This window comes from Podarcis pityusensis (genome assembly GCF_964106645.2).
Source record: "Podarcis pityusensis genome assembly, chromosome: 16".
Lineage (NCBI taxonomy): Eukaryota > Metazoa > Chordata > Lepidosauria > Squamata > Lacertidae > Podarcis > Podarcis pityusensis.
The window spans coordinates 33,534,638-33,546,788 of NC_138041.1; the positions used below are offsets into that span (position 1 = coordinate 33,534,638).

The 12,151-nt window shown below is 45.2% G+C and overlaps 1 protein-coding gene across 5 annotated transcripts; it reads left to right on the forward strand.

Moving 5' to 3' along the window:
* Window positions 1–1,045: 1,045 nt before the first annotated feature.
* On the forward strand, window positions 1,046–11,839 carry LOC308465355 (uncharacterized protein). Of its 5 annotated transcripts, XM_080985257.1 has the most exons (10): window positions 1,046–2,023; window positions 6,707–6,786; window positions 6,901–6,932; window positions 7,083–7,199; window positions 7,369–7,448; window positions 7,570–7,678; window positions 7,772–7,855; window positions 8,088–8,192; window positions 8,505–8,556; window positions 8,653–11,839. In XM_080985257.1, the coding sequence occupies exons 1-10, from the start codon at window positions 2,013–2,015 to the stop codon at window positions 8,676–8,678; spliced, it is 696 nt and encodes a 231-aa protein (XP_080841383.1). In that variant the 5' UTR covers window positions 1,046–2,012; the 3' UTR covers window positions 8,679–11,839. The 5 variants fall into 5 exon arrangements, with proteins under 5 accessions (XP_080841383.1, XP_080841382.1, XP_080841381.1 ...); XM_080985256.1 differs by having other exon boundaries at window positions 6,707–6,932; XM_080985255.1 differs by having other exon boundaries at window positions 6,901–7,199.
* Window positions 11,840–12,151: the final 312 nt, after the last annotated feature.

Sequence of the window (12,151 nt, forward strand, 5' to 3'; positions counted from 1 at the left end):
CCTTCTAAAGGTTGCATAGTTACTTGATCTTCTTGGCTCCAGGATCGCATGACTCCATGCCCTCACAACGTTTCTCTGATGAAAACAGGGACATCATACCACATCCTCCAACATTTCTCCAATGAAAATAGGGGCATCCTAAGGAAAAGCGGGACTTTCCGGGATCAAATCAGAAACCAGAATGACGCTTGGAGGATCTGTACTCTCTCACACACACCCCTGCAGTGTCAACCAACAATCCACAGCTGAGGGTCTTTCTTAAGAGCAGCTGAATTTATTTTTATTTTATACCAGAACATACGCCTCAGTTTGTAGAGCATGAGACTCTTAATCCCAAGGTGGAAGCCGTGCCATGTTGGGCAAAAGGATTCTTGCATTTCAGAGGGTTGGACTAGATGACCCTTGTGGTCCTTTCCAACTTTACAAGAGCTGTTTAAAATGCTGCTAAGTTACCCATTCCTGCAAAACTCTGGAATCCACAGCTAACGGTCAACAGAAACTGGTGTCAGTAGTGGGATACGAACCATGCTTCTATTCAGAGACCAGAACAGAGGCAGAAGTACGAATGGCTTTCTGCTGTGAATGCCAGCAGGCAGACACAGCAATACAGAGTTTTGCTGCTTAGCAAGAGATTTGGGGAAGTTGCTACCGTTCTTCACTCTGTTCAGATTACACACTGAGAACTCATCTCCTGTTTACTGTGCAAGCAAGTCAGCCAGGCCATAGCATGAGTACCTGCCAGCCATCTCATCCTAGGTCACCTCCTATGCAGCATCAGGCAGGTGAAGTCACTAACATCCATGGAAAAAATATATACCTAAGGCGAATTCTGGGACTCCAGAATCCACAGATACCTGCACAGTCTCTAGCTCAGGTGTGGGGAACCTTTGGCCTTCCAGATGTTGCTGAACTCCTGCTTGCACTGGCTTCCTCGCCCTTTGAGACTATCTGAGGTGGGGACTGGAACAGGCCTGCCTCTTTGAGGACTTGTTAATTGATTTTAACACTCCTTTGGAAACAAGCAGGTATGTGCTCTTTGCGACTGGGCATATTTCCAAATGTGAATTCCGCAGAAAAACAACAGACTGTGAAGCATTCATGTGCCCATGGCTCTGGAATTCATGTGCTCCCATGCCAGAGAGGTTTTATGAGCGAATTCGATGGTTCCTTTCCCCACTTAGGCCGGACAGGTCCCCCACGCGCCTGCCTTTAATGTTATGGCCCACCATTAATCTTGCATGCACCACGAAATGTGCCCCCCACATGGAAAGAGCAGGCTGCATTTACCCTTTTCTCTCCCAATTTGAGTTCCACCTGAAAATTATGTGGCAGAAGTTACAAATGCTTGCAAATCCATGCCCTGCTTAATCCACAGAGTGCAGAAGGGTAGTGATATTATTAAGCCCCCCACAGCAAACGTAGAAAAAGAGAGCCACCAAGCACCTTAGAAACAAATGGATTTATCGTGGCAGAGCCAGTCGTAGGGCTACAGAGTTTGGGATTAGAGCATTCTGCAGGCAGAACAGCAGGTGCCTCCGAGTTCTGACAGAGGAGCATCACCACTCAGGAAGGGCCAGGTGGGGCCAGGTCCTGGTGGGGGGGTTGCCACGGTGACAAGGACCCGCCCTCCTTTGTGACATCTCTTGCTTCTCCTTTAAAAGCCACTGACTTGCAGGCGGCCATTGTGGGTTAGTGAGGAGCTTAGAGGAGAGAGGTGGTGGTGGCAGTTGGTGGTGGCAGTTGGTAGCGAGTAAGAGGAGGATTAGTGATTTGTTCTTTTTTGTTTTCTTATTTTGATTTTGATTTCATTTATTACTTTTATTTGATTTATTTGATTTGATTTATTTTGATTTTCTTTTATTCTTTTCTTTTAACACTTTTATTTATTTTATTTTATTTTTTGTTCTTTGTTTTAATATTTTTGTTTTTTGTTTTTTTGTGCACACCTGTGCATAGTCTGTATATATTTTTATTTTTTAGATAGAGGAATAGTTAAGGTTTTTGTGGACGACATGGGCAGACTGTAAGTAGCATCCCTTTCTCTTCATCTACGGGTGTGTGTGTGTGTGTGTGTGTGTGTGTGTGAGACAAACTGGGAGGTTTTTCTGGCGGACACCTGAGTATCAGGTTTGTCCCTGTCCCTCCCTTGACCTCCACCTTACACCCATTCAGTAAAACAAAGAAAAATATATACATGGTCCTGTTTCCCAGCCAAGTTGAGTACCCCTTATTGTCCTGGCCAAGTCCCCAATCCATGTAGGTTGGATCCACTCTGGTCCTTGAGATGGCTACCTGTCTGGCACTCAGAGACCAGGAGGGCAGTGATGATCACCCCAGCAGAAGGGTTGCTGTGTACGTGGTCTCATGCTTCAGGGATGATGGCTGCCCCTAGCCATGTCCCAAGTGCCTCCTCTGGTCGCCATCTCTCTTCTGAGCAGAAAAGAGTGTTTTAAGGCAGATCAAAGAAAAGGTTTTGCCAAAGAACAATCGCTATGGATGAAGAGGTAAAAGAAACAATGGTCAAATGGGCACAAGATATCGGCCATACTATATATTTAGAACAATGGGAGAAACTCTGTCGCGAGGATATTCGCTTTACCACCTGCTATACGATAAAGGAAAATTTGGTTAAAATGTTTTACAGGTGGTATTTAACACCAGTTAAACTTGCCAAAATTTATAAATTCAAATCCAACCTTTGTTGGAAATGTAACAAAGAACCTGGAATGATAATTCATATGTGGTGGGGCTGCAAGGAAATAAAGAAGTTTTGGGGAATAATACATGAGGAACTTAAGAAAATGCTAAACAAACTCTTGATAAAAAAAATCCCAAAGCTTATCTGTTTGGGTTGGTGGGCAAAGCAAATATCCTCGCGACAGAGTTTCTACCATTGTTCTAAATATATAGTATGGCCGATATCTTGTGCCCATTTGACCATTATTTCTTTTACCTCTTCATCAAATCATAGTCCAATAATAGTGTAAACTTTTGATAATAATTTCCTATTGTTTCGAAATATAATGGTGCTAAATAGCAATTGTTCTTTGGCAAAATCTTTGATCTGGCTCAAACACACTTTTTAATTGTATATATTGCCAATTATCCATCCCATATTGTTTTAATTCTTCGTATGTTTTTAATTTTAACTTTCCTTGGTCTTCTTCCAGTATTTGTCTATATGTTGCCCAGTTCGGATTCATATTGTGTTTTTTAACTGCATGGGTTTCTAATGGAGAGATCCATAAAGGGATTTGTGGCTCTAATAGCTGTTTATTCCTAAACTTTAAAACTTTAAAGTTTATTCTAAACTTAAAGTTTATTCTAAACTTAAAACAATGAATTTCTGAGTATATGCTTTTTGAAGCCATTATGTACCTTAACCTTCTCGTATGCTAGGTAGGTCTGCCATCCATACCTATTGTCAAAACTTTCTAGATTTAAAATACTAGTGTTTTCCAATATAATCCATTCTTTTAACCACACCAGACATTCTGCTTCATAATATAATTTTAGATTTCGTAATGCCAGTCCTCCTCTCTCCCTTTTAGCTGTTAATAGTTTATACCTTATGCGTGGTTTTTTTGGTTTGCCATATGAATTTTGTTAGATCTTTTTTCCACTCATCAAAACAATTTTCTTTCATTATTATTGGTATTGTTTGGAACAAATATATCTTTTTGGGTAAAACATTCATCTTAATTATAGATATTCTCCCCAGTAACGTCAGCTTTAATCTACTCCTGGTTTCTAGATCTCTTCTATTTTCCTTCCAGGCTTTTTCATAATTGTTTCCAAATAGATTAATATTTTTCATCGTCAATTCTATACCAAAATATTTTGCTTTTGTAACAATTTCCAAACCAAATTTCTCCTGTAGTTCGCTCTTTTCTAATTCCTGTATGTTTTTTGCCATAAGTTTTGTTTTTGACATATTTATCTTGAAGCCTGCTACTTTCCCGAACTCATTCATTATCCTCAGTGCTTTCATTAGACTGTTTCCTGGCTCCTCAGGTGCTAATATAATATTGTATGCAAAAGCTCTAATTTTGAAAACATCCTTGCCTCATGTAATTCCCTTTATCTCTTTTTCTTTCTTTATTTCTAAAATCAGGATTTCCAAAGTTAGTATAAAAAGGAACGGTGAAAGCGGGCATCCTTGCCTGGTACCTTTCTCTAGATTTCAAGGATCCATCTTTTCACCATTTATTATTAAACATCCCTGCTGGTTTTCATATATTGTGTTTATTGCTCTGCAGTAGTTTTCAGCAGTCCTACTGTTTCTGCTACTTCCTGAAGGAACGATCTTGATAGGTTATCGAAAGCCTTCTCGGCATCTGTTAACATAAACGCCACTTTTTTGTTGGGTCTCATTTCCAAATATTCAATTAGATCAATTACTATTCTCGTATTTGCTTTTATATGCCTATTTGGGAGGAATCCTACTTGCTCTTGGTCTATTACATCTTTTAGGACCGATTTCAGCCTATTTGCTAATATCCCCGCGAACAATTTATAATCATTATTTAATAATGATATGGGTCTGTAATTGTTAACTCATTCTCTAGCTGTGCTTTGTTTGTGAATTACAGTGGTGCCCCGCAAGACGAATGCCTCGCAAGACGAAAAACTCGCTAGACGAAAGGGTTTTCCGTTTTTTGAGTCGTTCCGCAAGACGAATTTCCCTATGGGCTTGCTTCGCAAGACGAAACGTCTTGCGAGTTCTTGCGAGTTTGTTTCCTTTTTCTTAAAGCCGCTAAGCCGTTAATAGCCGCTAAGCCGTGCTTAGCAAGATGAAAAAACCGCAAGACGAAGAGACTCGCGGAACGGATTAATTTCGTCTTGCGAGGCACCACTGTAATACAATATTGGCTTCTTGCCATGACTTTGGTATTTTTCCTTCTTGCATGATCTCGTTCATTAATTTTTTTTAAGGCATTGTTATAGCATCTTCTAACCTTTGGTAGTGTATCGCGGATAGTCCATCTGCACCTGGAGCCTTCCCCAGTTTAAGATTGGAAATTGCTTGTTGTATCTCCATTGTTGTTACTGGTGCGTTTAGCTGCTTCCCTTTGTTTTCACCTATTTTTGGGATTTGTTTTCCTTGAAGATATTTTATAATTTGTTGTCGAGTTTCTGCACCTTTTTTATATAGATTGGTGAAGTATTTTACAAAGCATTTATTTATTCCTTCTTCCGTCTCCACTGCTTTTCCTTCATATACTACTTTGTTTATTTGTCTTTCTCTTTGTCTTTTCTTTATCTGCCACGCAAGTAATTTACCTGGTCGGCTTCCCAATTCAAGTGCTTTTTGTTCATCCATTTTATATTTCTTTCTATTTCATCATTTAAGAGTGTTGAGAGCTGTGTTTGTAATATTTTAATGGTTTGGTTTGCGATCTCTTTTTTGGTGTTTTCGCTAATAATTTTTCTTGTTTGCCTATTTCTTCTTGTAAATGCTTGATTTTAGCCTCTCTTAATTCATTTTTGTATTATGTTTTGTTTATACAACATGTTTTTAGATTGGCCTTGAGATAGTCTTTAAACCTCTTTTGTTGGCCACCAGCATTACGCCTTCCATTTTTAAGTTTGGAATAGAGTCGTTGCTTTGGAAGACGATCATCAGGCATCCGAACCACATGACCAGTCCAACGAAGTTGGTGTTGAAGAATCATTGCTTCAACACTGGTGATCTTTGCTTCTTCCAGGACACTGGTGTTAGTTCGCCTGCCTTCCCAAGTGGTGTGTCACATTTTTCGGAGACACCATTGATGGAATCTTTCAAGGAGTTGGAGATGCTGTTTATAAGTGGTCCATGTTTCACAAGCGTACAGTTGGGTTGGTAGTTCAAGAGCCTAGACTGAAACTTGAAGGACTAGTTTCAATGGACCAAGAATGTTTTTCATGGCTGGTTCTGACTTTCCCCTTTTCCCAGTGGGAATTCCTACTTGTAGAGCAGAGGCCGTGGCTGGTCGGCAGCTGCAGTGCCTGTGTGATTTGCAGTGCCTGTGTGCTTTGTTCTGTTGTTGTTGTCAGTGCTTTGTGCTGGAGGGCACTGTTTCGTGGCGCTCATTGGTTGCTATTGGATATTTGGATAGTCTGAGCTGATTGGTTGAGCGCCTTGCGAGCGAAAGGCTCAGCCTTCATTAGGGCAAATGTTCTACCCTTATTTATGGTAGCCTTTGGAATAGAAAAAGGAAAGGACTGTGTCAGGATGTCTTTTGTGGGGACATTGGCAGACGTGAAGGTGTTGATCTGGGGTACAGTCGGAGTGGGGTATGGTCCCTGCTGGAGGGCGAAACCCCCCGCCACCCTTTCCAAAAATTCTGGTAACAATGCTTCATGAAATTTATACACTGCTTGACTGCATGAATGAGGGGGCCAGGCTCTCTGGGCCCTGACATGGCGGTAGCTCTTGAACCCAGAGCACTTGGGACCTCCTTTCTCTCTCTGCCAGCCCTTCATGCTTTGGGCTGCCTCTTTCAGGCTCTGATGATGCCCCTTCAGGTCGCTGAACTGCAGAGAGATGGAAGGAATTGGTCAGAGTGGGCCGGCAAGGATCAATTAGGCTCCACATACGTATTTCTGTTCTGCCAATTCTGCAGTGGTTCACTGTTTTCTCCAGACTCCCCTCCTCACCCCCAAACACCCCCCAAGAATTGGGGCTGCCAGCATCTGAGTCACTCTTTCCGCTCATCTCTTCTAGGATCAGGTGCTTAAGGCGCCTCTTCAGGCGCTGCCACAGGGTGGCCCCCCAGCCAGACACAGAGCAGCCCGTGGCGCCAGGTAAGCCAGTGGCCCTCCTTTTTTGGACAGAGGAGGGCAGGGATGGGCATGGGGGGCAACTAGTCCAAGGATGCAAAAGAGGACTCACCTCTTCCCCTGTCCTTCTGTTTGCAGTGCTGCTGCGGTTCAGCATCCCAGCCCCAGGGGTAAGTATTGGAGAAAACAAGAGCAGGGACTGGATCCCTCAGACCTGCCCCCCCCACTGCCCCTGGGCTCTTTGCCCCTCACTCTGCACTCTCAGATGCGGAGAAGCCCTCCCCTCACAAGGAACTGACAGCCTGACTTTTGCATTTCAGCTGCTAGAGGATGAACAGCTTTACATCCTGGGGGTCATCAACAGCTGCCAAGCAGCTGAGCTCAGGGGGCTCCGATCCCTGATGTGCTCCAAGGAGGAGACAGCCCATAAAATTCTGGTGAGTGATGGGGGGTGTGACGGACCCCCACAGGGAGGTGGGGGGAAGGGGCTGTGCATCTGTGGGGAGGAGGACCCTGCCGGCTTAGGCCATGGGGTTGCCATTCCCCTGCAAAGCCAAGCCTGGTGTTTGGGGTCAGAGCTGATTTTCCTCCTCTGTTCTCTTCCAGGACATCTTGGGGCCCTTGGAGCACTTCAGGGATCAGCCCCTGACCCTGGCCCTTGCCTTGGAGGCCCTCCTCCAGCTAAGGTGAGTGGGGTCTTTGGCATGGATGGGGTTGTGGGGGGGGGCAGAACTCCAGGGGGAAAGAGCAGGCGGGAGGGAGAAAGGGGCAAGGGAGACTCTAACCCTCTCCCTTTCATTTCTGCAGCACGATGAGGCCCAAATTCACCTCTGACATGATTAGTGCCATCCTGCACAGGATGTTGGAGGCCGTGCTGTGTGGGGCCAAGGAGGAGGAGGAGGAGGAGAAGAGAGAAGTATGTCCTTTATTTTGACTTCCCTTCACAGGTTCTTTCTTCCTCTTCGTCACACCCTTGCAGAATCCAACTCTCTTCTCTCTTTTCCCGCAGGAACTGAAGAGGCACTACCGGCTTCTGCTGGGCAGTCTTCTTATGGAAGCACCCAACCCTGGCACCCTCCTCCAACTTCTCAGTGTAAGTGTCCCTATGGCATCAGGGGTGATTTTAGGGTTGTCCCCCCCCATCCCTTACCCAATGGACTGCCCCATTTCTGGGGCACAGAGCCTGTTTGCCCCCCAATTTGGTCCAAGACCAAAGCTGGCAACCCCTCATGGTCCAGAAGTGCCAGGGACTCCGTGGTGGGGGCAGTGGGGGCCGCTTTGGCCCAGATTGGCCCCTGACTCTGAAATGCTCTTTCCTCCTGCAGGACCTCAGAGGATATGCCCTGGGGGAAAGTGGGGAGGCCCAGCAACTTGCGGCCAGCAGCATCTCTTTGCTGCTGGCCATTGCCAGGAAATATCCCAAACTCAGAGTAAGTACTTTGCCTTCTTCTATTCATTTCTTTGGTTACTTCCATCCCCCCCCCCAAGATCACATCCCCAAGTGATCTTTAGCGCAGAATTTGCGGGGGGTGTCCCTGGGGGCCAGGATGAGGCCAGAGGCTTTTACTGCCCCCTTTCCTGCTGCTGCCCTTCCACCTCTGCCCAGGAGGCTGCAGGGCCCAGGGAGGTCCTCTGGAACAAGGGATTGGGCCCAAGACAGAGGGAGACCCGTCCTTCCTGATTTGGCGTTGCTTCTGTGATCTCTTGCTCCCATCTGACCCCGATTTTTCTTTCCTCTGCAGATGACAGTCGTTCGGCCGGAACTGGCCTGCTTCCGCCGGAAGCCAAAAGAAGGTAAGCCCCACACCTTGGAGACAGCGCCCTTTGACTAAAGGCCTGTGGGAAAATCTCATTTGCATTTGCATTCTCTTCTCATTCTCTTCCATCCAGATGACATCATCATCGAGGATATATAGCCGTAACTGTCTGCAGCGACGCTGGAGCGGCTAGGATCTGAGGATCAGGAAAGCACTCAGCGCTGGCTACTGGAACAGTTTGAACTGCTAGAGGACCACAGTAGGTGACTCACAGAGCGGCTACACCAGTTGTAGAGCCAGGCAGGACCTGAGGGTCAACAGAGGCAGCAGCTAGAAGCCGGTGAGTGCCAGTCAGGACTGCCCAGTTGGACTCTAAAGAGAGAGTCAGGAGAGATTGCTGGAGACCCCACAGAAGGGGCTCAGCAAGCACCAGCAGAGATGGCAGATTTCCAGTCTTCCCAAGTTGTAAATATTGGGGGAGGCATCCCTTTTGAACTTCTCTCAGAAAGCAACTGGCTGAGTTGGTCAATAAAAATGCAGCAGTTGTTAAGGAGAGATGGACTATGGGACTGTGTTGAAACAGGTTTTGAGACAGGACTCTACTGAGAAAAGACGGCTGGATGAAAGGGCTCGTGCCCAAATTATGCTGTGTTTGAGCAACTCTCAGTTATTGCATGTAGCAAATGCCAGCACAGCGTTTGAGTGCTGGAATTTATTAAGGGCAATGCATGTCAGAGAAAGTGCTGGAACTATAATTTCTGTGACCAAAAGGCTGTTCAGGACTGTTATGAAAGAAGGTGAGAGTTTGGCAACTCATCTTCAAACACTGAAATCTCTGTTTCTTCAACTACAACAGAGACGTAAGTGTTAGGATGAAACTGATCAAACCTACATTATCCTTTCAAGTTTGCCTGAAAGCTGGTTGCCTGTGATTAACAGCATGGAGAGTATGCGTCCCCGAGATCTGACCCTTGAGTATATGGTTGGAAGATTGACCGAAGAAGCAGAAAGAAGGTCAGACAGACAGGCTGAACTCCAAGAGCGGAGGAATTACAGCCGAGGGGGCCAGCAGCAGAATCTGCCAATGGGGCAACGCCAAGTTTGGGACTTGGGCATGGCGGTGAGGAGATGCTATAGATGCAGCCAAGCCGGGCATCTCCAATGTCAATGCAGGGCAAGACCTCCAGGAGACGACATGGAGCAGAGACAGCAATTGATGCAGAAATGTAAGCAGAAGGGGTTCTCTTCAGGGAAGAAGAACACGCGTTCTGCTCCTCTTGTGTCTGCATTTTCTCGAGAGGAGAGGAAGATACCTCGAGGAACATGGTTGCTGGACTCTGGTAGCAGCAGGATTATCTGCAACAGTCGGGAGGACTTTAAGACCCTGGGGAAGCCAGCTGATGGAAAAGACTCTATCTTGCTGATGGTCGTAGAAGCAAGATTGATGGCCAGGGAACATGTTTCCTTCAGTGCTTCAACACTACTCTACCAGAGACTCTGTTTGTCAGCAGTTTGGACTATTGTTTACTGTCTGTAAGCTGTTTGATTAATGCAGGGTATAGTGTTAAGTTCACGCAGGATGGTTGTCTGATAAACAATGGAACTCAGGTATGTGGCCATGCAAAGTTGGAAAATGGGTTATATGTAATGCAAGACAAGCCTGTTAAAGCAGCCCAGGTGGTTCAGGATAATTTGCCAGTTCATAAGGGGTGTGTACATGAACTGCACAGAAAACTGGGTCACGCCAATTTCCATGTGCTTTCAGAGATGCAAAAGGTGTGCAAGAACCTAAAAGTAAATAGCTGTAACTGTTTCCTAGATTGCAATGTATGTAAAATGGCCAAATCTAAGAGGAAGCCTATGGCTTCTAAAAGTGACAGAGTATCTAAAGAGGTTTTAGAACTTGTCCATTGTGACGTGATAGGCCCTTTTCCACAGAAGACTGAAGGGGGCACCAGATATGCTTTTCTGGTAACAGATGATAAATCACGTTTTAGTTGGTTGTTTTTGTTAAAGCAGAAATCGGAGTGTTTCCCCACATTCAGAGAATGGGTTGCCCAAGCTGAAAAGCTCTTCGCTCACCCTGTTGTGCAGTTGCAAACAGATAAGGGTGGAGATTTTCTGAACAAACAATTTGGAGCATGGTTGTGACGTGAGGGGATCACTCACCGTTTGACTAACTCTTATAGCCCTGCTGAAAATGGTCTGTGTGAAAGACGTGGGGCTGTAATACAGTCAGTAAAGAATTGCCTGCTAGTGGATGCAGGATTGGGTAACAACCATAGGCTGTGGGGTGAGGCTTTCCTTACAGCAAACTTTTTGATTAATAGAACCTAGTTTAGCTCTATAAAAGATATTCCTTATTGTGTGTTGTTTGGGAAAGAACCAGAGTGGACAATGCTCTATAACTGGGGTTCTTGGGCACATGTAAATATCCCCAAAGCTCAGCACCCGAAAGGGGGCGCTAGAGCGCAGAGACTGCGGTTTGTGGGATATCAGCCCTATGCCAAAGGGTGGCGTTTCAATTTACGCCCAGAACGCGTGGTTCTGTCACGAAGTGCAGACTTTGCTGACCAGGACAGATGGACTGCGATCCATGCCAACCTAGATTGCCTACTGCTTCTGCAAGTAAGAGAAGAGGCTTCTTCTCAGCCATTGGCAACACAGGAGCAGGATGAGGAGGAGGCACAGATTTCCCCAAAAGATGTGGCAATAGATAATACTTCTCTAGAGGAAGAGGAAGAAGGGCCAGAGATAAGGGGGGAAGAAGAAGTAGTTGTGCCTAGGCACTCCCAGCGTTCAAACAAGGGTGTACCTCCTCAGCGTTTGACCCTAGGAGGAATGAAAGTATGCAGTGTGAGTTGTGTGGAACCACAAAGTTATGATGAAGTCTTAGACTTACCCCCGGGGAACGTGCTTTGTGGGAACAAGCTATGAAAGAAGAAATGGACTATTTTAAACGCAACAAAGTTTTGAGGTCATAATGCCGCCACCTGGTGGCAGAGTGGTGTCATGCAAGTGGGTTTATAAAAGGAAAACCCTTGCATCTGGGGAACCACGTTTTTGAGCCAGATTAGTAGCCAGATTAGTAGTTCACTCAGATTAAAGGGGAGAGTTATGATGAAGTGTTTTCTCCTACTGTAAAGAGTGAAACTTTTCATTTAATGCTCTCTATTGCTGCTGCAATACAACTAGCAGTGCACCATTTTGATGTTGATGCTGCATACCTGCATGCAAATTTAGACCATGAAGTGTTAATGAGAAAACCCCCTGGGTTTGAAGAGGGGAATGGTGCAGTCTGGCATTTGAAAAAGGCTGTTTATGGTCTCAAACAAAGTGGAAGGTGTTGGAACCAACCAGTGTTTAAACGAAGCCCTTGTAAAACTTGGTTGTACACCAAGGGGACAGGCAACAAATATCTAATGCTCTTAGTTTTTGATTTGCTTGTAGCAGGGAGTTCCACAGATGAGATCCAGAAGCTCACAAGTCAACTGGAAAAGAAGTTTAAGCTTAAAGCCTTAGGGCCTGTAAGCAATTACTTGGGAGTAGAAGTAAGTTAGGAAGCTTCCTATTGAGCCAGAAAGAGAAAATTCTTCATTTGATAGAGCAGTTTGGCATGGAAAACTGCAAGC